At 43.7% G+C, this 27,281-nt stretch overlaps 1 protein-coding gene across 1 annotated transcript in view; it reads right to left on the bottom strand.

Annotated features, from left to right (window-relative positions):
• Window positions 1-11,994: 11,994 nt before the first annotated feature.
• The window catches only part of AASDHPPT (aminoadipate-semialdehyde dehydrogenase-phosphopantetheinyl transferase), a 72,588-nt gene continuing 57,301 nt past the window's right edge, over window positions 11,995-27,281 (bottom strand). The window contains exons 5-6 of the mRNA XM_068264969.1: window positions 16,261-16,338; window positions 11,995-13,203 (exon numbers count right to left, since the gene is read on the bottom strand). Of these exons, the coding sequence (XP_068121070.1) occupies window positions 13,042-13,203; window positions 16,261-16,338 (240 nt within the window). The 3' untranslated portion in view covers window positions 11,995-13,041. The remainder of the gene's footprint in view (window positions 13,204-16,260; window positions 16,339-27,281) is intronic.

The following is a 27,281-nucleotide window of genomic DNA, read 5'->3' as shown; positions in this document are numbered from 1 at the left end:
CTCATGGAAGCTCTTTTGCATAGATAACAACTCAAGTGATTTAACTCTTCCTGTACTAGAAAACAACCTGAGCCCGTTTTCTTTGCTGCTAATGTTCTATTTATCATCTGTACTAAACATACAATTCATTATCTCATAAGTTTTGTTTCATTTCAGATTTGCTTTAAAGGACTTACATAGCCCCCCAAAAAAGTTATTAAGTACCTAAATGAAATTTAAATGCATGGAGGACGCCATCCGCGCCCTCCGTGCAGTTCTGCCGGGTCCCCGCAGCTCAATCACTGTCTCCTGTAGAGTGGATCGGGGGGGGGGGGGGGGGGGGGGTCCTAGAGCTGCGCAACTGCACTCACGTTTATGCGGACTGCGCAGCCGCGGCCAGCTCAGGCAGCCATTTTACAAGAGGCAGGAGAGCCCCGACCTGGGCTGTGGGGTCGGGAGCGTCCCGGGGAGGGGGTGTTGACTGAACTGCGAGGACCCGGCGGAACTGCTCAGAGGGCAGGGTTGGTGTCCTCCGTGCATTCAAATTTCATGCAGGTACTTAACTTTTTTTTATTATTTGGCCTCATAAGTCCTTTAGGCTAGTTACACACCAGGACGTTGCGTTTAGGGGACGTTATAGGGCACATAACGTGCCCCTAACGCAACGCCTGGTGCTCTCTGGTGTGGACGTCAGAGTGAGCCGCGTTGTGCAGCTCACTCTGGCTTCCGTGATGCGTACTCTTGGACGCATACGGCATCACATGGTCCCGCCCGGCCAATCGCCGCACAGAGCGGCCGCTCCAGGAAGTAAACACTGCACGTCACTGAGTGCAGTGAATATTAATTAGCCATGTGCCTGGCCGCTCTCCCCTCCTCACCAACATGACTGAGCATGTGCAAACAGTCTAACGTGGCTTAGCCGCCTAGAACGCACAGTATGCAGCACTTTGCTGCGTTACAATGTAACGCAACGTGGGCAGTGTGAACAGCCCACTTGTGTTACATTGCTGTGCGTTGGGGGAGCGTTACAGGCTGCACTAACGTGCGCCTGTAACGTCCCTGTGTGCAAGAAGCCTTAAAGTGTAACTGTGGGGCATAAAATCAAAAATCGCTTCTTTATTTTTATCTGGTAAACAAGTAATAAGGATGCTAACCAGGCAATCCAAAAGTTAAAATCTCTATTACTTTTCTTGTTTATAAATGATCTTTCCCCAGTTTACCTGACTTATTTAGTACACACAAAATTTGGTACACAAAAAGGAAGTTGCAGGGAATGCTGGGTTGTCATTTTTTGCTTCTGTACATTAGTTAAGTCTGAGGGGAAATAAAGAAGCAAAAAAAGACAACCCAGCATGCCCTGCAACTTCCTTTGTGCGGCAATGTACCAAATAAGAGTCAGGTAAACTGGGGAATGATCATTTATAAACAAGAAAAGTAATAGAGATTTTAACTTTTGGATTGCCTGGTTAGCATCCTTATTACTTGTTTACCAGATAAAATTAAAGAATTGATTTTTGATTTTATGCCCGATAGTTACAATTTAAGCATTTAATGTAAACCAGCCCAAACCCTCTACTTCCTACGCCTAACAACCCTTCCCCACTCCTAAAACTACACTCTCCTGCCTATGCCTGACACTTAGATCTGATGTGGGGTTTGGCTACATGTTAGCTGAACCCACTAATGCCCAGATACTTAGCCCCGCGCTGCCTCCACCAAACTTCATGAGTCAGTAAGTAAACATCTCTGCCGGTGTCCACTGCTGACAGAACCACCACCGCTATTTAAAGTGTACCAAAGCTGGTATAAGGAAAATATTTTACACATACCTGGGGCTTCCTCCAGCCCCATACGCACAGATCGCTCCCACGCTGCCGTCCTTAGTCTTCCTGCAGCTCCGATACCGGGTCCCCGCACTTCTGTGACTGAAAGACTGAGGATGGCGGTGTGGGAGTGATCTATGCGTATGGGGCTGGAGGAAGCCCCAGGTACATATACAACGTTGGCTTTATACCAGCTCTGGTACACTTTAAAGGAAAACTTAAGTGAACTATAAAAAATGAGATTTACTCACCTGGGGCTCCCCTCAGCCCCCAGCAGCCGATCTGTGCCCTCGCAGCCCCGCTCAGATGCTCCTGCACCCGCCGGCGAACACTTCCGGTTTGGCCGTCACCGGCCGACAGGCAGGGGAACGCGAGTGATTCTTCGCGTTCCCAGCCTGTATATCGCCCCCTATGCTGCTATTGCGGCCAGCTGGTCGCAATAGCAGCATAGGGGGCGATATACAGGCTGGGAACGCGGAGAATCACTCGCGTTCCCATGCCTGTCGGCCGGTGACGGCCAAACCGGAAGTGTTCGCCGGCGGGTCCTGGAGCGTCAGAGCGGGGCTGCGAGGGCACCGATCGGCTGCTGGGGGCTGAGGGGAGCAAATCTCATTTTTTGTAGTTCACTTAAGTTTTCCTTTAAAGTTTGGGTACATTGTATCCATGCACCGCCAATTCATCCTCTCTGACGATAACTGGCTATATACTTATAAGATATATATCTCACCCATATTTAAATGCACTATAAATAATGTTTTGAATCATTTCAATATTCAGTGGGTGGAGCCTACAACAGCCAATCAAAATTCACTAATTGATTTTCAAGGGTAATATTTAAACTGCTGCCATTCTCATACTGTTAATGGCAGAGGCTTCAAACTTGCTACAGTCAGTCATTGGGTGACTGGGGCTCAAATTTACTAAAGAGGGAGGAGCCACAAACAGCCAATCAGATTTCCTTGGTGGATAAACTGCTTCCATTCACACAAACTTTCACAAACTTGGTCATTGAGTGACTGTGTGTCAAGGTTACAAAAAGTGGGCGGAACCAAAACAAAATTACACTGGAAAAATATAAACTGCAGTCATTCTTACACGGTTACTGGCATGGTTCTCAAACTTTGCCCAGTTGGTTACCGGGTGACTGGGAATAATATTCAGGACAATGGGTGGAGTCTACAGCTGCCAATCAAAATTCACCTGTTGATTTTCAAGGGGAATATTTAAATTACTGCCATTCTTACACTGTTAATAGCAGATGCATTAAACCTGGTACAGTTGGTTACTGGGTGACTGGGGTTCAAATTCAGAAAGGGGTGGAGTAACAAACAGCCAATCAGATTTGTTTAATTTCAATGGGAATATACAAATTATTGATACCAAGGACCCCAAAGCTCATAAACTTGATAATTGAGTGACTGTATGTCTAGGTTAGGAAAAAGTGGGCGGAGCCAAAAACTAAATTGTTTACATGGGAAAATATAAACTGCAGCCATTCTTACACTGTTAATGGCAGGGTTCTCAAACTTGACAAAGTTGGTCACTGGGTGACTGGGATTAATATACAGAAATGTTGGTGGAGCCTACCACAGCCAATCAAAATTCACTTTCTGATTTTTCAAGGGGAATATTTCCATTGCTGCCATTTTTACACTCTTAATGGCAGAGGCCTCAAACCTGATACAGTCAGTCATTGGGTGACTGGGGTCCACATTCACTAAAGGGGGTGGAGCCACAAACAGCCAATCAGATTTAAGAGATTGATTTCAGCCATTCTGTTATAGGCGGGGTTCTCAAACTTGACACAGTTGGTCACTGGAAGCCTGGGATTAATATTCAGGAAAGTGGGCGGAGCCTACAACAGCCAATCAAAATTCACCTATTAACTTTCAAGGCAATATTTACATTGCTGCCATTCTTGCACTCTTAATGGCAGAGGCCTCAAATCTGGTACAGTCAGTCACTGGGAGACTGGGGTTACATTCTGAAAAGGTGGTGGGCCACATACAGCCAATCAGATTTGTTTAATTTCAATGGGAAAATGCAACTTATTGATGCCAAAGACCCCAAAGCTCATAAACTTGGTCATTGAGTGACTGTATGTCAAGGTTAGAAACAGTGGGTGGAGCCAAAAACAACTAACTTGTTACATTGGAATATATAAACTGAAGTCATTCTTGCACGGTTAATGGCAGGGTTCTCAAAGTTGACACAGTTGGTCACTGGGTGACTGGGATTAATATTCAGAAAAGTGGGTGGAACCTACAAAAGACAATCAAAATGTACCTATTGATTTTCAAGGGGAATATTGAAACTGCTGCTATTCTTTCACTGTTAATGGCAGAGGCCTCAAACCTGCTATAGTTTGTCATTAAGTGTCAGGGTTTAAATTCACTAAAGGGACTGAGCCACACACAACCAATCAGATTTTTTTGCTGGATAAACTGCTTCCATTCACACAATTTTGATACCATGAACCCGAAAGCTCACAAACTTGGTCATTGAGTGACTGTGTGCCAAAGGTATAAAAAGTGGGTAGAATCTAAACTGCAGCCCTTCTTCACTGTTAATGGCAGGGTTCTCAAACTTTGCACAGTTGGTTACTGGGTGACTGGGATTAATATTCAGAAAAGTGGGTGGAGCCTAAAAAAGCCAATTAAAACTTGCTTGTTGATTTTCAAGGGGAATATTTAAATTGCTGCCATTCTTACACTGTTAATGGCACCAGCCACAAACCTGGTACAGTTAGTCATTGGGTCACTGGGGTTCAAATTCAGAAAAGGGGGCAGAGCCACAAACAGATTTGTTTCATTTCACTGGGAAAATACCAATTATTGATGCCGAGGACCCCAAAGCTCATAAACATGGTCATTGAGTGACTGTGTGTCAAGGTTACAAAAAGTGGGCAGAGCCAAAACCAAATTTCACTGGGAAAATATAAACTGCAGCCATTCCTACACTGTTAATGGCAGGGTTCTCAAACTTTGCCCAGATGGTCACTGGGTGACAGATTAATATTCAGGGAAGTGAGTGGAGCCTATAATAGCTAATCAAAATTCACCTGTTGATTTTCAAGGGGAATATTTAAATTGCTGCCATTTTTACACTGTTAATGGCACCAGCCTCAAACCTGCTACAGTTGATCATTGGGTGATTGGGGTTCAAATGCTGGAAAGGGGGTGGATCCACAAACAGCCAATCTGATTTGCTTAATTTGTGTGGGAATATACAAATTATTGATGCCAAAGACCCCAAAGCTCACAAACTTAGTCACTAACGGTTTGTGTGTTAGGGTTAGAAAAAGTGGCCAGAGCCAACACCAGCCAAATACATACCTGGGCAATGCCGGGTTGTCAGCTAGTTCTTTATAAAAGCGCTCAATGAAAGGATGTATATGAAAATGGTGGCCAGCATCCCTAGTCCTTTGCACACTATTTTACAGTTAGACTGAGCGACTGTGGTTTAGTAAGTGCTTTAGAAAATAAAGAAAACCCTGAGAATTCCCCATGAGGTGATAGACTGTTTCAAAAGCGGTTAGATTAGTCAAATTTGTACTGCCCACTGTAAGTGACAGAAACTATGGAGAAAAATAATTTATAGTCCATTTTATTCTGAGAGAAATGCACTTCGTATTAATATATATACATACATTTCACTATAGTGGTCTTTTAAGTCTACCAAACCATGGACCACGTTAGGGAATGCTGGACACGTTTTGCTCACGGCACACCGCTGGTGACAGCCTCCCCATTTCCGAGAATAAACCCAGCAGCCAAGCCAGTAATGTACATAAGATAAGATGGCAGATAAAGCCTTGGTCAATCCCTCATTATATTTGTGTCTCTTTCCCGTAGACTATTCAACGTGAGATTTCTGCAGATACAATGAAAGGGAAGCTGAAAATGAAAGCCGATAAATATATTTCCCAGAAGGCAGTAAGTTTGTAATACATTCTTTTGTAGAATCCATTTTCCATCACAATTGGACATGTCTAGCTCTTCGGAGGCTTGTATGGACAATAGATACTTCTCCGTGAATTCATTACCAAAGTAAAAATATCTCCCCGCATCTCTTTTCAGCGCCCGCTACGCAGGCAGAGAGCAGCCGCGGCATCTTACAAAGCGATCGCTAGGACGTTGCGCAGGGCTGCTGAGGAGGTATTGTTGTTGTTTGTGGCTTACTGTTCTATATACCGAACAATCATTAAAGGGACTCCAAGCAGTGCAGAAACTATGGAAAGATGCATACCATTTTGAAGCTCTCTTTCTCCTCTTTCCAACGATATATAAACCGCCACCCTACGTCTTTTAGTTTTCGCTATTTTTGCGATCAAAATCACAGCCGCCGCGATTTCGATCGCGAAAATATCAAAAACTAAAAAGGCGTAGGGCGGCGGTTTATGTGTCGTTGGAAAGAGGAGAAAGAGAGCTTCAAAATGGTATGCATCTTTCCATAGTTTCTGCACTGCTCGGAGTCCCTTTAACAGGTCCCCCCCCCCCCCCCCTCGAGGTTAGTAACATGATCTAGGATCTAGAATTTCAGCAAAAACTCAGTATACAGAGGTGCCAGAGTAGAGTAAAACGTGTTAAAAAACGCTTAAAAGCAGAGGGGGGTGTTAAGGTGGACTTACCTCTCTCTCTCAAAAAAAGAAAACTCACTTGAGTCTCGATAAAACAGAATTGACAAATTATTTATTCAACTCCATAAATGCAACACGTTTCGCGGGCGTGACCCCGCTTCCTCAGGCAAAAATGGGAGCACAACTCAGTGGGTCAAGCAATAGGTTTGAGCGCCGCAAACAAGCTCTGTTTTATCGAGACTCAAGTGAGTTTTCTTTTTTTGTAAGAGGGAGGTGAGTCCACCTTAAAGGGAACCTTAACTGAGAGGGCTATGGATGTTTCCTTTTAAACCATACCAGTTGCCTGGCAGCCCTGCTGACCTATGGCTGCAGCAGTGGCTGAATCACACACCTGAAACAAGCATGCAGCTAATCCAGTCTGACTTCAGTCAGAGCACCTGATCTGCATGCTTGTTCTGGGGCTGTGGCTAAAAGTATTAGAGACTCAGGATCAGCAGGAGAGTCAGGCAACTGGTATTATTTCAAAAGGAAAAATCCACATCCTTCTCAGTTTAGGTTCCCTTTAACATCCCCCTCTGCTTTTAAGTAGTTTTTAAAATGTTTTACTCTACTCTGGCGCCTGTATACCGAGCTTTTGCTGATCTTCTAGTCCACCCTGGGTGGAGGGGTCCATCTACTATCTACAGAGAGCGACTTCTTAATCTGAGTGGGGTCAGGTCCTAATGCTTCCCACCTGCATTTAAAGTGATTGCCTATGGGTAACCCGTGTTTGTGAGTATATATACATAAAATTGTATTGAACTCTTCATTTTACCTGACAATACTGCACCATATTGGGCTCTCGATCCTCTTCTAGTTTTTAAGCATAGGATATAGAATTCTACAGGATAACCCATTGTCTTCTGTCTTTCCATGGACAATACAAATATACAGATGATAACTTGTGCTTTTAAAGCCTCTGTCAAAGTTTTTACAATCAACCCTTGCACCCCTCCCCCCCCCCCCCCTCAATCCAGTCACATAAGTTAAGTTTAGTTAACCGCTTCCGGACCACGCTGACTGAAATCTACACCCTGTTTTGCACCTGTTATTTCTGCCAGGCCATAGATTTCAATCCCCCTCACCCTGCCGATTTCATTGGCTCCTGACTCTGTAGGTCAATCACATTGATGGCAGGGTCAGTAGCCAATGAAATCAGCTCCTGACCGGCTCATGAAGCTCTGCTGTCATAGGGACGGCAGAGCAAGGAAGATACAGCAATGGGACATCAATGTGAACGGCAGTAACAGCAGGTCAATGCGGCGTGATGTCGCTAACTGCCGTTTTTTTAAACCATCGGTCTCTGGTCCTTAAGGGGCAGAGACTGCTGGTACGGAAGGGGTTAACATGGAATAAAACTCTGACATAACATTCAATAAAAATGTGTTTTCCTATTTTTTTATAACCTGTACAGTAATCATATTTGCTTTTGTGGACAAGTAATATTGTCTATTTACAATTAAATTCCCCAAAGTGCAGTTTATCTGCTCTGAAAGAAGCCATTGCATTTTATTGCATAGCTGCTGTATTTATATACACTCACCTAAAGGATTATTAGGAACACCATACTGATACGGTGTTTGACCCTCTTTCGCCTTCAGAACTGCCTTAATTCTACGTGGCATTGATTCAACAAGGTGCTGAAAGCATTCTTTAGAAATGTTGGCCCATATTGATAGGATAGCATCTTGCAGTTGATGGAGATTTGTGGGATGGACATCCAGGGCACGAAGCTCCTGTTCCACCTCATCCCAAAGATGCTCTATTGGGTTGAGATCTGGTGACTGTGGCGGCCATTTTAGTACAGTGAACTCATTGTCGTGTTCAAGAAACCAATTTGAAATGATTCAAGCTTTGTGACATGGTGCATTATCCTGCTGGAAGTAGCCATCAGAAGATGGGTACATGGTGGTCATGAAGGGATGGACATGGTCAGAAACAATACTCAGGTAGCCCATGGCATTTAAACGATGCCCAATTGGCACTAAGTGGCCTAAGGTGTGCCAAGAAAACATCCCCACACCATTAGACCACCACCACCAGCCTGCACAGTGGTAACAAGGCATGATGGATCCATGTTCTCATTCTGTTTACGCCAAATTCTGACTCTATTGAGACTCATCAGACCAGGCAACATTTTTTCCAGTATTCAACTGTCCAATTTTGGTGAGCTCGTGCAAATTGTAGTTTCTTTCTTTCTATTTGTAGTGGAGATGAGTGGTACCCGGTGGGGTCTTCTGCTGTTGTAGCCCATCCACCTCAAGGTTGTGCGTGTTGTGGCTTCACAAATGCTTTACTGCATACCTCGGTTGTAACGAGTGGTTATTTCAGTCAACGTTGCTCTTCTATCAGCTTGAATCAGTAGGGCCACTCTCCTCTGACCTCTAGCATCAACAAGGCATTTTTCACCCACAGGACTGCCGCATACTCGATGTTTTTCCCTTTTCACACCATTCTTTGTAAACTCTAGAAATGGTTGTGCGTAAAAAAAATCCCAGTAACTGAGCAGATTGTTAAATACACAGACCGGCCCATCTGGCACCAACGACCATGCCACGCTCAAAATTGCTTAAATCACCTTTCTTTCCCATTCTGACATTCAGTTTGGAGTTCAAGAGATTGTCTTGAACAGAACCACACCCCTAAATGCATTGAAGCAACTGCCATGTGGTTGGTTGATTAGATAATTGCATTAATGAGAAATAATAATCCTTTAGGTGAGTGTATATTACAATCTATCTAGTGATAATTTCTCAGCTGCACACATTCAAGAAGCAGAGAGAGCTCTATTTCAGGACTTTGCTAATGTTTACTAAATGTATCCGACAAAGGAATAACGTCATCACCTCTTTGGATGCAGCCAGAAACTTTCCACTGAAGCAAGGAGCTTTCCACTAAAGAACGAAGTGCTGTGTTTAACTATTGAATGCTGTTCTGTTACATTTTTTTTGAGGTAGTAGATTTTATATATGTAATCTTTAAAGTGAACCTAAAGCCTAGAAAAAAAAATGAGATTAACTCATCCGGGGCTTCCCTCAGCCCCCTGCAGCCGATCGGTGCCCTCGCAGCCCCGCTCTGACGCTCCAGGACCCGCCGGCGAACACTTCCGGTTTGGCCGTCACCGGCCGACAGGCATGGGAACGCGAGTGATTGTATAGGGGGCGATATACAGGCTGGGAACGCGAACAATCACTCGCGTTCCCATGCCTGTCGGCCGGTGACGGCGAAACCGGAAGTCGTCGCCGGCGGGTCCAGAAGCATCGGACCGGAGCTGCAAGGGCACCGATTGGCTGCAGGGGGCTGAGGGAAGCCCCAGGTGAGTTAATCTCATTTTTTTTCCTAGGCTTTAGGTTCATTTTAAGAACAAAAAGGAAATGTTGAGTTTCATGCCACTTTAAGTTGTAATGCCTTAAAACCCTGTTAAACACCTTATTTTAAAGAACAAGCCTCTGCTTTGTGGAAGGTTGTGCTGTCGCCTAGGAGGGGAGGTGTGGCTGAGCTGAACATTTCTGGCTCTACACACAACCACAATGTATTTGAAATGAAACAAACACGATGTGCTTTAACTGCAGAATGTCAGCTTTAATTTGAGGCTATTTACATCAAGATCAGGTGATTGCAATAGTTTGCATATGTGCCTTCTACTTATTAAGGGAGCAAACATAATGGGACAATTGGCTTCTCAACTGTGTCATGGTCAGGTGTGTGAAATTCCCTCATTATCACAATTACAATAAGCAGATAAAAGGTCGAGAGTTAATTTCAAGTGTTCTATTTGCATTTGGAATCTGTTCTTGTCAACTCTTAAGATGAGATCCAAAGAGCTGTCACTATCAGTGAAGCTAGTCATCATTAGGCTGAAAAAAACCCCAAAACAAACCTATCAGAGAGATTGCAAAAACATTAGCCATGGCCAAAACAACTCTTTGGAACATTCTTAAAAAGAAGGAATGCACCAGCAAGTTCAGCAACACCAAAAGACCCGGAAGACCATGGAAAACAACTGTGGTGGATGAAGAATTCTTTCCCTGGTGAAGAAAACACCCTTCACAACAATTGGCCAGATCAAGAACACTCTCCAGGAGGTAGGCGCATGTGTGTCAAATTCAACAACCAAGAGAAGACTTCACCAGAGTGAATACAGAGGGTTCACCACAAGATGTAAACCATTGGTGAGCCTCAAACACAGGAAGGCCAGATTAGAGTTTGCCAAACAACATCTTAAAAAACATTCACAGTTCTGGAACAACATCCTATGGACAGATGAGACCAAGATCAACTTGTACCAGAGTAATGAGAAGAGAAGAGTATGGAGAAGGAAAGGAACTGCTCATGATCCTAAGCATACCACCTCATCAGTGAAGCAAGGTGGTGGTAGTGTCATGGCGTGGGCATGCATGGCTGACAAATGAACTGGTTGCGCTTCACGGTGCAGATGCACAATAACCCAAAGCATACTGCCAAAGCAACCAAAGCGTTTTTGAAGGGAAAGAAGCGCAATGCCATGCAATGGCTAAGTTAATCACATGACCTGAATCCGACTGAGCATGTATTTCATTTGCTGAAGTCAAAACTGAAGGGGAAATGTCCCAAGAACAAGCAGGAACTGAAGACAGTTGCAGTAGAGGCCTGGCAGAGCAGAGCATCAACAGGGATGATAACCAATGTCTGGTGATGTCTATGCATTCCAGACTTCAGGCTGTAATTGACCGCAAAGGCTTTGCAACCAAGTATTAAAAGGTGAAAATTTGATTTATGATTATTATTATTACTTTTGGTCCCTTAAAAAGTGGGAGGCACATATGCAAACTGTTGTAATTCCTACACCGTTCACATGATTTGGATGTAAAATCCCTCAAATTAAAGCTGACAGTCTGCAGTTAAAGCACATCATGTTTGTTTCATTTCAAATACATTGTGGTTGTGTATAGAGCCAAAAAAATTAGAATTGTGTAGATGTCCCAATATTTATGGACCAGACTGTAGTTATGTGTACTATTGAGGTAAGCATCTCTTATTCTTCACCCTTATTTTTAAGTTTTTATTGAAAAATACTTGTTTTGCTGCAGCATACAGAATATGCAATAAAATGTGTTGAAAAGACATGCATTTATAACAGCAGAAAAATACAAAAAGCATATATAGCAAAATTGTATGGCATAAATGCATCTGCATCAAAATAAAAACAAAACAAAGCAACTCAAACTGCTTGACCTTTAGTTGCTTTTAACATATTTTATCACACTTGGGTGCCTCTTTCCCCCGTTACATTACCCTTCTGTGGATAGTGACCACCAGCATCTTGGGTAACCTGGTGGACAATTTTGCTAGCATCAAGAAAGTGACCATTCCTATGCCAGCGCCTGGTTCCCCAAATGAAGACAAGCCCTTCTTCACACTCCATTAGAATGGTTGCTTTCTTAGGAACCCATCCTTGTGAGTATATCAAATCCTGGTACCTGCTCTAATTGATCCAATGATACTACAGTTTCTGGGTTCAATATCATCTGGATAAATTAAGAGCCCACAAGCAGATGTCATACCTCCTGGCTACAGCAAAATAGACAAATGCACTTATTGCAAGGTCTCCATGAGTTTATATTTATTTATGTTTTTCCAAAATAGCTAATGTATTCATATGCACTACATATGCGGAATTTGATAAAAATGGTAAAATGTTCCTCCGAGTTAATAAAAAGACATAATGTACAGGTATATACAGTTATTTCACTGTGGATACATCAGCGACAGGAGGTCCCACAGAAGGAATCCAAAACATGGTTGAACAGATGGCGAGGTGACAATGTCAAAGGACACAGAATCAGGTAAGAGGTGACAGCATCAGTCAGCACCTGAGAACGCCCGTTTTGACACCCTTGTCACCTTGTTTTTTGTAAACCATTTCATTTTTTTACTACGGTAACTTTCACAAACAGCTGGTCACCAACATTGTGTTAGAAAGAAGCATGTTTACATGTGTTTGGATGTGTTTTCATCACTCGAGGAACGGATTTTGTCTTTGGCCTTCATTACTTGACAAATGTAGCATACATGTAACCACTCGAGGACCGTAGGCTTACATCCCCCTAGTGACCAGGCTATTTGTTGCAATTTAGGCCACTGCAGCTTTAATGGCTCGCTGCAGGGCTGTACAGCACACAAGTGACCCCCCCCCACACACACCTTTTATCTGTCCACCAACAGAGTTTTCTGTTGGTGGGGTCTGATTGTTGCTGGGGTGTTTATTTATTTTTTAAATAATTTTGTGCATTTTCTTATTATTTTATTTCCCACCTTCCCTCCCTCTCCCCGGCAGCAAATCGAAGCAATTGGCTCTCATAGACATCAGCCTATGAGAGCCGATCGCTCTCTGAGCCTCCCAGGGGGACAGCCAAGTGACACGAATGTCCCCAGTACAGTCCTGCCTTAGATCTCAGCGCTGTACATTGTAAATAGATGGTTTCGCCACCTAAAAGTCTCCTAGCGGCGATCGCATCAACGCGCGATCTCCTGCAAAACCCCGCCCCAGGACTTCACGCGCGGAGCAGTCGGCAAGCAGTAAGCCTGAAGTGTTTCGTCCTTCACTATATTCCTCATGCTCAGGAAGGCTGTAGGCTCTTGTCATGACTTTAATGGTGTCTTGCTGCTCTGGCGTTGGGGGACCTCTTGTTTGGAAGTGAAGCTGTCCCAATAACTTGAGTCCTCAGGCGTAAATGGAACAGCTGACGCTACCAGTTCTTCATAAGTGAGTATTGTAAATAGTAACCCAGATGGTTTTATATTCTGTATGTGAATAGGAAATACAATTTATAATACAATAATAACCACAGTGAACATATTTTGACATTTCAGTGACAGACGTATGTACTTTTTTAAGACAATTTTATTGTTTAAATAAAAATCTAATCAAAGTACATCAGTCACTGTGTGCCTTACCCGGTGTAAAGATCTAAACTCCAGAAAGCTTAAAGTGATGAGAGATGATAGGGTATAAAAGTCTTATACATATCTGGGATTTCCTCCAGCCCCCTCCACACCGATTGCTCCATTGCGGTCCTTCACCGCTTTTTGGATTGTTTGCTAGAAGCCATGTTAGCTTCGCCAGCCTTGGTCAGTCGGCACAGGCGCAGTCTGCCCGTACTGCTCTGTTGCACTTCCGCGGCGGGGAGCATGCTGCGTCTGCACAGTAGTACTGCTCATGTGCAGAGCACTTCTGGCAACTGGTGCACGGCAGGGAGTGCATGGCCGTGCATGCGCAGTATGCCCAGACTGGCAAAGCTAACGGGGCTTCTAACGGACAACCCAGGAGGTGGAGGACAACAGAGAGGGGGCAATTACAGGGAGGGGGGCTGGAGGAAGCCCCAGGTATGCATAAAATGTCTATACCCTTTCATTTCAGGTTTATTTTAAGAGAATCTGTACTCTAAAATTCTTACAATAAAAAGCATACCATTCTATTCATTATGTTCTCCTGGGCCCCTCTGTGCTGTTTCTGTCACTCCCTGCTGCAATTCTGGCTTGTAATTGCCAGTTTTATGCAGTGTTTACAAACAAAAGACATGGCATGTGATAGGCTGAGAGTAGCTCAGTGTGTGAGTCATAAAGAGTGTGCAGGGGGCCGGGAGAGGGTGTGTATAGCTTCTATCCAATCACTAGCAGCACAGCACATTCCAGCCCGACAGAGCCGACAGAGGAAAGAAGATTAGATCATATAACAGAGATAACACAGCCACTGTGCAAATATGAAAGGCTGCAGTTAGACAGAGCACATTAGAACAGGTATAGGAACTTATAGGATAGAAGAAATAAGGATCAAGATGTTGTTACAGTCTCTTTAACACTCTATTTCTGGCTTGATTATTATTATTATTAGATATGCCTCTCCACACTTTTTTAGTAGTTGCTGATCATACCATAAGATCAGGGCTTCAATTCACAAAGGGCTGTTTGATACAAAAAAATCAGGTCGGTAAAATACCCCATTCCGTATTTTAGACTTTTTTTTTTTCCAAATTCAAAGAATTTCACAGGTGCGGTAGAAGTTTGGTAATTTTTTGAAAACCGTTACTTCAATGCACTAAGCTGTGCGGACTGATCTGCATTAGCTGCTCCTTTGTCAGTTTGTTAGAGAGGAAAAGGCTTCGTGCATCACTTTAGGTGTCCTTACATGCCACTAGAGGCCACTCTTCTGTGCTTAGCTATACAGATCTGCACATGTATAGGGATGCAGAAAAGCCTCTTTGAATGTCTCCTGCTCTGCCGTCCCGCCATAAGTGCATCGGATCAGATGAGGTGAGAAGCAGGAGCGTATGTATGTGTATGGCGCCGGTGAGCTGAGAACAGGGTGAGAAGCAGGAGCGTATGTATGTGTATGGCGCCAGTGAGCTGAGAACAGGGTGAGAAGCAGGAGCGTATGTATGTGTATGGCGCCGGTGAGCTGAGAACAGGGTGAGCCAAAATAAGGCTCACCCTGTTGCTGCTCAAATCCCCGGCGGCGTTAAATACTATACTAATCGTCACAACTTGGACGGAGGAGTAATTGGGGGTCCGGCGAATGCCAGAACTCCGAAATACCTTTATGTGCCCCGATTGAAGGTAAAGAGGGGACCTCACAATATACAACCACCCAGCCTCACTGGTTCACAAGATAGCATGGATAAACCCTATCTCAGGATTCGGCAATTTTGCAAATATGTAGTTTGTGGAGTCCCCTCCCTATCCTCAAAATTTGGAATGTGTAGGAGCTATGAGTGCGGAGACATGGGGCCTTTAATATCAGTAGCAATATAATACTGTAGACATAGGAGTATCAGACACAACACTGGCATAGCAACCTAGTGGAGAGCAGAGAAATAGCAGCACAGTATCAGACACAGCAGCCTAGTGAGGAGAGCAGATAAATAACAGCACAGTATCAGACACAGCAGCCTAAGTGGAGAGCAGATAAATAACAGCACAGTATCAGACACAGCAGCCTAAGTGGAGAGCAGATAAATAACAGCACAGTATCAGACACAGCAGCCTAAGTGGAGAGCAGATAAATAACAGCACAGTATCAGACACAGCAGCCTAAGTAGAGAGCAGAGAAATAGCAGCACAGTATCAGACACAGTACTGACACAGCAGCCTAGTGGAGAGCAGAGAAATAGCAGCACAGTATCAGACACAGCAGCCTAGTGAGGAGAGCAGATAAATAACAGCACAGTATCAGACACAGGACTGACACAGCAGCCTAGTGGAGAGCAGAGAAATAGCAGCACAGTATCAGACACAGCAGCCTAGTGGAGAGCAGAGAAATAGAAAATAACACAGTGTAAAAACCTATTTTATACTGAAAATTGTTACAACATTTTGCCGTGGTTGCAATTCTTGTTCAGGTAATGGGCATTGCTCCCTGAATGAGAATTGCAAACAGAATTACAGCAAAAAAGTGGGGATTTTGCACTGACTTCAGTGTAAAACAGGGCCCTAAGCAATCTGGATAAACTTCAGTAACCACATAAGGAAAAAAGGGGTGTGTCTTCAACTAAGGGAATACAAAAAAAAACCCTCTAGCTCTGCATGCCAGCAGTAAACATGATTCCTCCCATGCTACATGAGGCACTTTTTCTATACCATACTGACAGAGTAATGGCTTTTTTCTCTCTTTTGCTTATCTCTTCTTCTTTTCCTCATAACACACTCTTTTCCTTTATTTCGTTTAAGAAAAAATAAATAATAATTCTCCTTACAGTTCCTTTTTAATAAGGCTGCCTAGTATATCATCAGTTCCACCCCTAGCATCCCATGCTGGCAGGTGACAGACATATCCTGCAGCACTCTCCACGAATGCTGAATTACCTCAGAAGCCTGCGCTGTGTTTATGTCTGTGTCCCCCAAGGCAACGGCAACATGGTGCTTGTCATCCAGAAGCATCTCCTGCAAAACACAAATACGTCAATGTGCAATGAATGAGGAAGCTTAAAATGCCTTGCAACCTGCTGCAAAGTGATTTCAAGGCTGCTCTTGCCCAGTGGGATCCCAGGGACAAAACGTGCATGAGGTATGTATATTTTTCCTCTGTGTTTGTGTTTCGTCAGAGTGTTCCAGTCTCCTCCCGCATCACTAAAGACATACCGGTAATTGTGAGCACCTTTGAGGGAATCTGAATGGTTTTGTAGACTCTGTAATGCACTGCTTAGGTTCATCCCAATCAGTAGCTGATACCCCCTTTTGCACGAGAATGCTTTACATTTTTTTGAATAGTTCATCAGGGGGGTCGGTGTGGCTGATATTGTGGTGAAACCCCTCCCACAGTGTGATGTCATGACCATGGTCCTGACAGTTTGTGAACCTCGTTGCATTGTGGGAAACGGCTTTTTCCAACTGCCAAGCAAGTAATACCTCTCTTTGTGCATAGAACTCTCAGTAATGAACATTCCATACAGATCAACTGGCAAAACTAAAGATCTCACCTCACCAGTGATACATTTCAGAATGTAAATCAGGGAGAGGAAAGATTTTACAATGGGCAAACACTGACTACATAATCTATCAGGCCTTGTTCACATCTAAAATTAAAATTGCTGACGGCAGCGATTTTCAATTTTTTTGCATGTTTTTTTTTCCCCTCCCAATGCTTCGCTGCGTGCTACAATTTTGTGCAAAGTGCTGTTGCAGAGAGATTCCGTTTTTTCACTTCCTGACGTCAGTCAGGAAGTGAACTCCTTAACCGGGAAAAGAATAAATACAATGTATTTTTTCTTAAAAATGCAAACGCTATCGCCGGATAAGAAAAAAAAAAAAAAAGATTTGTGAGCGTTTTTCCTATACCTTCCATTGTAGCAAAATCGCCCCAAAAATGGTACAGGCACTTCTTTGCGGAGCGCAAAGCGGATGAAATGCGCTGATATGAACCTTCTCATAGAGATTCATTGCACAAGCATTTGGGGCGATTTTGAAAATCGCCTGCGCTTGAAAAAAGGCTGAAAACGCCCTAGATGTGAACGAGCCCTAAATGAATATTGTAAACAGTAAGCAATTTTATTCACTATGCTATTTTCACTACAGTTCCTCTAAACTTTAATGGCGTTAAAACATTTAGGCGGGGGGGGGGGGGTCACACTTGCTTAAAACACACAGAATGCTTTCTAATGCACAACTGCAGTGCACTGGGAGCAATGTGCGGTTTTCCGCAGCGGGGGAAAAAAATCCGACACTGCTACTCACTTGTGAGTCTCTGTTGCAGACAGTCAGCTGTTCTCAGCGGGCTTCCAGCCAAGAATGCAAATTTGGCCGTGAGAAATTGCTGCCATTTTTCTGCGGCCTCAGGTGAGACCCTTCCCTCTTCTCTGTTCCAGAAGGCAGTGTGGAAGGGAGGAGCCAGCTCTTGTCATACACTCCCCACAATGGGAGGGATGGTGAAAACTTGGCCAACTTCTCTAAACCAGGGCTGTGGAGTCGGAGTAATTTTGGGTACCTGGAGTCATAGGTTTCATAAACTGAGGAGTCGGATGATTTTTGTAAAAGCTCCACAGTGATGCTCTAAACCCACTCATGGGCCCATATGCAATTCACTTTTTCACCTGAGTTTTCTCCTAGGTGATAATTTTAAATTTGTCAATAAAATGCCTGCTAAGCCAGCAGCAAGCAATAAAATACCAAAATAATTTTGATAGTACGTCTGTACTTACTTCTCAATACTTTTTCAGTTGAAAAGTGCTGGAAAGTTATTTTAAAGAGACTCTGTAACATTAAAAAGATCCCCTGGGGGGTACTCACCTCGGGTGGGGGAAGCCTCCGGATCCTAATGAGGCTTCCCACGCCGTCCTCCGTCCCACGGGGGTCTCGCCGCAGCCCTCCGAACAGCCGGCGACCGTGCCGACTGTCAGTTCAATATTTACCTTTGCTGGCTCCAGCGGGGGCGCTGTGGCGGCTTTCCGTTCTGAACTACACGGAAATACCCGATCTCATTCGGGTCCGCTCTACTGCGCAGGAAACTTGCGCCTGCGCAGTAGAGCAGATCCGACGGCGATCGGGTATTTCCGTATAGTTCGGAGCCGACAGCCGTCAGAGCGCCTGCGCAGGAGCCAGGAAGGTAAATATTGACGTCACCGCTGCACGGACTCCACGGAGGGCTGCAGCGAGACCCCTGACGGATGGAGGACGGCGTGGGAAGCCTCATTAGGATCCGGAGGCTTCCCCCACCCGAGGTGAGTACCCCCCAGGGGATCTTTTCATGTTACAGATCCTCTTTAAATAGAAAATGAAAAATTATCTCCTAGGAGAAAAACGCAGGAGAAAAGTGGAATTGCATATGGGCCATTTTGAATTCCCCTACACTGCTCTGCTGGCATTTTAGGTCTACCATAGCCTCTCTGGTAGGCCCAGAGGTGGAGACATCAGAAGTAGGTATATGAATCTGCCCAGCAACAATATTGTCAACAGGCTACTACCAATCTGCATATATTTTTATAAAGTAACTAAAGGGAACTTGAGGCCTGAGCACACTTGCCTGCTTCTGTGCATTTTTCAGCACGTGTTGCTGAAAAAGGCACATATGAGTGCAAGCGTGCTCAGGCCCTTAACCTTCTGCCGACCGCGTCACGCCGATGGGCGTGGCCGCGGCGGCAGCCCCAGGACCGCCCAACGCCAATTGGCGTAAAGTCCTGGGGCTCTGTTTTGCAGGAGATTGCGCGCAGGCTGCGCGCGCATCTCCTGCTTGGGGGGCGGAGCTCCACCCCCTCTTCAGTCTCCGAGCGGCGATTGCCACTCGGAAGACTGTTAGACGGCGTGATCTACTCTGTGCAGCGCTGCGATCAGCAGCAGTGCTGCACTGGGGACAGCCGTGTGACACGGCTGTCCCCCTGGGGGACAAGAGAGCGATCGGCTCTCATAGGCAGAAGCCTATGACAGCCGATCGCCATAACTGGCTGGCTGTGGGGAGGGAGGGAGCGATGATAATTAAAGAAACAGGTTTTTTTTTTTTTTATAAAAACAACAATAATATTTAAAAAAAAATAAACATGGGGGGAGCAATCAGACCCCACCAACAGAGAGCTCTGTTGGTGGGGAGAAAAGGGGGGGGGGAAATCACTTGTGTGCTGTGTTGTGCGGATCTGCAGCTTAGTCTTAAAGCTGCAGTGGCACATATTACTAAAAATGGCCTGGTCACTAGGGGGGTTTAGCACTGCAGTCCTCAAGTGGTTAAAAAAAAACTTGTATTTCTGTGCAGCCTGAATGATACTGTAGCATTTCAGCCATGTGCAAGCAAGTCACAGATGACAGCCAATCACCTCCATACTCAGACAGCAGCTTAAGTTTTACCAGTAGATGCAGGTTGAAGTGTGTAGCCTATGCACTAGTCGGTGCTTTTGAGGTAATCCATGTGGGCCCTCAGTAGCATGCAGATAGCGAGCATGCTAGAAGTGGCAGCAGCCCGTCCACTAACCACGGCTCATACGTCTCCAACTGACGCATAACACATGTGCCCGCCCACTTTCCACTAGAGCCAGATACAGAGTACCGCAGGGGCCAAAAAACAGGTTCACTATACCCGAAGCTCTATCATATCTGGGTTTACTAGACCAGGGATCCCGTTTCCTGTCATAACACATTTTACAGAAGACTCTATATATACACATTATTACATGAAATGAAAATGTACATGTTTTCACATAATGCCTAAGGAAAACTGCTCTGTATAAGCCAGCGCTCTCCATCTATCACTATAACGCTGCCTGGAGAACAGCTATTTTGTCGATCGGCACAATCCCATGATACTGGCAGTCAGATAATGTTGTTTTGATCATAAAACACATGTTCTATTCTGACGCAGGAAAATATGGACATCGGAAAAATAGCATGAAGATTAAAGATTACTATTGTTGTGCATGGCTACCGCCAAGACATTTCAACGTAAATTATATATAAAGACATTGATTTCACTTGGCAGGAAGCTGAAAGGTGATGCATGAATAAATAAAACAAAGAATAATGCTTGGGACCACTGTGAAATAAGAACTAAAAAGAAATAAGAATACCAGTCATAGCCATTGCGTTCTATAGGTAGGCGCACGCAGTCTAACAATGGCTTGATTAAAAAAAGTGATCGATCCCTCTCCAATCAGAAAATGGCTGGACGGTAGTGGCTAATCTATCACCTTGTCCTCTCAATACAAAGCCATCAAATTGTCTGCAGTGCTTTACAGAGCACGGAATAAACCACATCACTAACCGTCCTATCAAAGTCTAACGGTGGCCACACACACACACACACACACACAATACAATAAATTATTATCGTTTCTACAGAACAATTCAAGGCTTTTTTTCTTTGAGTGAAAGTTCCAAATCAGATTTCCTTTTTTTGGGGTTTTTACTCAATTGGAGAGTGGCGGAAATTTCTGATCACTTTTTATTTATTTATTTATTTATTTTTTTGCAAGATTGTATAGTGTGAGGTAAATTGACAACTTCGTAATGTAGAGACACAAGCAAGCAAGTTTTCAGTCATTTTTTTTCATAATTGGGGAAAATGTTACAAGTGTTGCACATTGGTCCGATTTTGTTACAATCAATCAGAAAAATTAATTGTAAATCTCGAATTCAAAAGAAATGTGAAAAAAAAATGTTATGGAGTATGGAGGAAACTAGTGGTCCAGGCCAGGATTTAAAGACAGGCTCCAGTGCTACAAGGCAAGAGCACTACCTGGTTAACCACGCCTGACGCGCGTTTCGTGACCATCAAAGAACATTTCTTCAGAGGCATGTAGTATGAATTTAAATCTCTGTAAGTGTATTACAACATACACAAATCCCTTTATATAGAACAGGGATGTCAAATCGGTCCTTCGAGGGCTGAGGTCCTCACACATTTTTGACACAGCTCAAATGGATTGATGGGTCTGAATCAGGAAAGGTGTGGTCCATCAGGTAGAACAAATTCTACACCAATAACACAGCGCTAAAGCTCCACAGGAGTAATGTAAATCACCTATAAGGGATATGAAATTCCCTATAAACCTCCTAGATCAATGTGATCAAACTTGCTACTAATATAGTCAATATATGTATATAGAATAAATTCCAGACAGGATTTCCACAAGTTCGCGCTTGGTCAATTAGCACAGTCTCTTAAGGTGCGCTTCTGTATTAAGAATGAGCTGTTCTTCTTTCATGCACTATCAAGATCAGAGCAGCGCTCTGCTTCTACTGTACTCTACACCTCCACCAGATTCACCCTGTGAGGTCGACACTCACCAACAGCGGTGGGCCTGAGTCACATAGGCCGTAACACGCCTCTGGGGTATTTATAGGCTCCCCTCACCCTCGGATCTCCTGCAGCCTTCCTTATACCAATGCTTTGTCACAGACCATCCAGGCATAATGTATGCATTGTACCTGGTCAGGAACCACTAACTGTCATGGCAGCCTTCTCAATGAAAAGTCTGTGCCCAGCCCCATAACAGTCTGAGTCTCAGACTGTTATGGGGCTGGGCACAGACTTTTCATTGAGAAGTCAGTGTTCTCCCCAGAATTTTTTTTCCAGCCGGGTGGCATGAAAAAGTAGCCGGGTGGGGTTTGATTTCATAGTTACATAGTTATTTTGGTTAAAAAAAGACATACGTCCATCGAGTTCAACCAGTACAAAGTACAACTTCAGCTTGCTCCCTCACATATCCCTGTTGATCCAGAGGAAGGCGAAAAAACCCTTACAAGGCTTGGTCCAATTAGCCCCAAAAGGGAAAAATTCCTTCCCGACTCCAGATGGCAATCAGATAAAATCCCTGGATCAACATCATTAGGCATTACCTAGTAGTTGTAGCCATGGATGTCTTTCAACGCAAGGAAAGCACCCTTTAAATGCAGGTATTGAGTTTGCCATAACTACTTCCTGTGGCAATGCATTCCACATCTTAATCACTCTTACTGTAAAGAACCCTTTCCTAAATAAATGGCTAAAACGTTTTTCCTCCATGCGCAGATCATGTCCTCTAGTCCTTTGAGAAGGCCTAGGGACAAAAAGCTCATCCGCCAAGCTATTATATTGCCCTCTGATGTATTTATACATGTTAATTAGATCTCCTTTTAAGGCGTCTTTTCTCTAGACTAAATAAACCCAGTTTATCTAACCTTTCTTGGTAAGCGAGACCTTCCATCCCACGTATCAATTTTGTTGCTCGTCTCTGCACCTGCTCTAAAACTGCAATATCTTTTTTTGTAATGTGGTGCCCAGAATTGAATTCCATATTCCAGATGTGGCCTTACTAGAGAGTTACACAGGGGCAATATTATGCTAGCATCTCGAGTTTTTATTTCCCTTTTAATGCATTCCAAAATGTTGTTAGCTTTAGCTGCAGCAGCTTGGCATTGAGTACGATTATTTAACTTGTTGTCGATGAGTACTCCTAAGTCCTTCTCCAAGTTTGATGTCCCCAACTGTATCCCATTTATTTTGTATGGTGCTAGACCATTGGTATGACCAAAATGCATGACTTTACATTTTTCAACATTGAATTTCATCTGCCATGTATGTGCCCATATAGCCATCCTATCCAGATCCTGTTGCAATATGACACTATCTTCCTGAGAGTTGATGATTCTGCACAATTTTGTATCATCTGCAAAAATAGCAACATTGCTCACTACTGCATCTACTAGGTCATTAATAAATAAATTGAAGAGCACTGGACCCAGTACAGACCCCTGTGGGACCCCACTGCTAACAGTCTCCCATTTTGAGTACGATCCATTGACCACAACTCTTTGTTTTCTGTCCATTAGCCAGTTCCCTATCCATGCACACAGACTCTTCCCCAGTCCTTGCATTCTCAACTTTTGCACCAGACGTTTGTGGGGAACAGTGTCGAAGGCCTTTGCAAAGTCCAAGTATATCACATCTACAGCATTTCATAAAGGTATTTGTGCATGCGTGGGGGTTATTTTTTTTTTTTTTTGGGGGGGGGGGCATTTCACATATATTCTATTTCATATGAATGTTATTTGCTGCTGGGGTCGATGGGTATTGCAGATAATGTACAGGGGTCAGTATTATACTAAATTAGTGGAATTAAATTAAAAGTGGAAATTGATGAATTATAATGGAATATGGAGAATTTTGAATAAGATGCGCTAGTTGATAAAAGAGTTGTTTTCTTACAGTAAATACCTTTTGAATGAGTAGATGATAAGTGTTAAAATGGTGGTAGTTTAAATAAGGACTTTTTTGTACCTCTCTTGCCACTTTGGTTTCCACGCTCTTTCTTCCTGGATCTGGCTGGTGGAAGCACTGAGGCTCTGATTAGCATTTTTTTCCTTTTTTCAAGATGCAGTTAGCATCTTGGCCACAAGATGGCAGTAGGCGCAAGTTTGTCTTTCCGCACGCTGGCACGGTACGGTTGCTTTGCAGCCGTGGAATGCACACATTTGGCGGAATGACGTGGGCAGAAAGGAGGAGGTGAGCGTGTGCGGCATGACGCCATAAAGGCGGAAGACGCCGACATGATACACCAGCAACCCACGATGCGCCGACACCGGACGTAGGAGCCGGAGGAGCCAACTTAACACCGGGACCCAGATAGGGCGACACCGCCCCTCTGATGAGGCCCACGGATAGCTAGGGCGAAACGGCTGTAAGGGCAGTCACCCTGGAGAATCCCTGAGCATCGGTGCTTCCATCCAGATCCACATCTGCCACCACAGGGGTCACGCAAGTATAGCCTGCACTGCAAAAGTCTACGCTCCCTGCATGTCATGTGCTTTGCAATCTGTTTTGCTTATGCTGACGCTGAAATATGGGCATGTTTTGAATTGTATGGTCTGAAGATCAGAATGTATCGTCACAAGGTGCTGGAAGCACAGCAGTGACTTTGAAGCCCATTAATGTGTGAATAAAGTGGTGACAGTTTTTATCCTGAAGTGCTTGCCAAGCTAGTCTCTTTTTTCTTGAGTTTTGGAAACTTGTTTTCCTTGGAAGTGGCACTAGGATTGAGTCACTAAATCAAACAGCAGAAGCACCTCTGTTGTCCCCACTTTTCCCCTTTTTGTATATTTATTGCTTGCAATGGCGACTTCTATCTCAGGGGAGACAGAGGAAGATAACATGACGGAAGTGGTTGAGCATGATCTAAGTTTTGACTTTTGTCAGATGGATATGAATGAAATGGAGGCAGTGCAGGCAGGAAGAGATCAATGGAAAGATTTTTTTGTGGATGACCTGGCAGTAGATGGAAGAGATGTAGTGTTGGAAAGACTGGAATTTAAGTTGGCAAGAGCAACTGAAAAAGAAATCAAGCTTTTTTGGTCTATCGCATCGTTTGAACAGTATGATGATAAAGGTTATGCTTCCAGAGGTTTCCGTAACTATCAGGAACCACTGGAATACCAGGATGATCCAGTATTCATGGAGAAGTGGCGTGGAGCTCATATATCTCATGCAAACATTTTAATGAATATAGTACAAGAACGCACCAAAATAGAGCATAAGAAGGTGAAAAGTGAAATTGCAGAGTTGCAAGGACAATTGAAAGATCTTATGCATGATGACGACTACAAATCATTGATGACAAAAATTGATTTGAAGGGTGCCACAATACAAAAAGAAACCAAAGATAGAAAGCTACGGAAGTTTCTAAGAGATCAGGATGACTTTCAGAAAGGGAGAGTTTTTCAATGGGGAACAGGGAATAGAGGCTTCCAGGGACGTCCTTGGAGAAAACGTTTCCCCAAAAAATCTAAAAAGCGGGACCACTGGACCTCAGGGTCAGGATCAGATAGTCCAGATGAGAAAGAGGGTGATGGGGCTACAAAAAAATAAACAGAATAATCCAAATAATAATAATAAAAAAAAAGGGAAGCGCCCAAAGAGAGGAGGAGACGGGGGAGGAGAAAGAGGAGGAGAGACGGACCAGAATCCTCAGGCAGGGATACTGAAACAAGTTTCTTGGAAAGGGTTATCCCAGCACAAGAGGAATTAAATAATGATTTAGATAATAAAGACACCCCCAAAGTTAATGACAGTAATCAGTTAGTGGACTCTGTTGGTAATAAAGATGAAAAATTGACAGTTGTGAATCTAACAGGGGTCGAATTACCGCAAGATTGTATTGAACTCTTGGGAAAAGGTTTAAATTTTGGACTCACTCAAGAATTCGATTTCCACAAATTTGAAGTGGACTTATATAAAGCAACAAGGAAAATCCAGATTGATCGGGTGTTTAACAAAACACAGCGAGAATCTGCGAGTACACTTCCTAACCCGTTAGGTTATGGCATCTCGAGAAATTTGGGATTTACTCTAAAATTACAAGAAAGTGACTCAGCCGCATTGAAGGATCTTTGTGATCTGCTTGAAGAAACGGACAGAGGGGATATTAGTATGACCTCTAAGTCAGAGGAAGATAATGAAGAGGAAAGGGAACCTTTCCATATTAAATCAAAAACTCCTTTCCCTCTTCCACCAGGGTCCCCAGTCGATATTTTCCAGGAAGCAGTGTTAAGAGATGTGAAGGCACAGATCTATCCTGGAATTTCATCAAATTTAAATGAGAAAGAAGTAAAAGCATTAAAATGGTTAAAATCCAGACAGGACCTTATTATCAAAAAAGCAGATAAGGGGGGGAACATAGTGGCTATGAGCCGGGAATATTATGTTAAAGAGGCCCATCGTCAATTGCTAGATAAGGATTCCTATTTGAAATTAAAAACTAATCCTACAAAGAGGTTCCAGGATGACCTGCGCACTTTACTTAGAAAAGGTGTTTCTAGAAATTTCTTGAGTCAAAAGTTAGGTGAACAATTGTTTGTGGAATACCCACAGCATCCCGTGTGGTATTTCTTGCCAAAAATCCACAAATCCCTGGTCGATCCCCCGGGACGACCGATTGTGTCTGGAAGGGGCTCAGTGACTGAGCCCCTTTCCAAGTTCCTCGACCACACCCTCAGACCCTTCTTAGAGGAAATTCCCTCTTATTTGAAGGATTCAACTGCAGTATTAAAATTAGTAGAAGAGTGGGAGTTGAGCGATGAGTATAGGTTGGCTAGTATTGATGTTGTGAATTTATATGGTAGCATCCCACAGGAGAAAGGAGTTATGGCAGTTGAAGAAATTTTAAGACGAAAACATAAAGATTGTGGTTATGTCTCCTTTATAGGAGAATGTCTCAAATGGGTATTGAGTTCTAATGCCTTTAAATTTGGGGGGGAGTGGTTTCAGCAAGTGACGGGGACAGCGATGGGGACCCCTGTGGCCCCTGTCCTCGCAAATCTGTACCTTTCCCTATGGGAAGAAGAATATATATATACAGTTCCCGAAATCCATTCAGACAATATATGGGGGTGTGGAAGAGGTATGTGGATGACATTTTGGTCGTCTGGGGATCGACCAGGGAAAAGTTTATAGAGTTCGTAGAATTTATTCAAGATAATGCATTTGATTTGTCTTTCACAAGTGAATGGGGAGGACACGAAATCACCTTTTTGGATTTACGACTGGTTGTTGAGAATCACAAAGTGGTGACGGAGGGATTTAGAAAGCCGACGGCCACTAATTCAGTTCTACATGGAGAGAGTTACCATTCAAGACACACAATAGAGGCTATTCCGTATAGCCAGTTTGTAAGGTTACGTAGGAATAATTCAGAGTACTCTAATTTTGTAGAACAAGCTATGGAGTTAAAAGCGAGACTCTTAGCCCGAGGCTATCAGGAGTTCAACATTCAGCAGGCATTTGAGAAAGCTTCCAAATTGGATCGATCAGGATTGCTCAATTATAAGACAAGGAAAAAGAATAGAGACAGATTTCCGTTTGTATTTGATTTCAACCCTATGCATAAAAGAATTAAAGAGATTATTTTGAGACATTGGCCAATTTTGAAAGATGA

This window comes from Hyperolius riggenbachi, chromosome 2 (genome assembly GCF_040937935.1).
Source record: "Hyperolius riggenbachi isolate aHypRig1 chromosome 2, aHypRig1.pri, whole genome shotgun sequence".
Classification (NCBI taxonomy): Eukaryota; Metazoa; Chordata; class Amphibia; order Anura; family Hyperoliidae; genus Hyperolius; species Hyperolius riggenbachi.
This window is presented reverse-complemented; position numbering and strand designations above follow the sequence as displayed.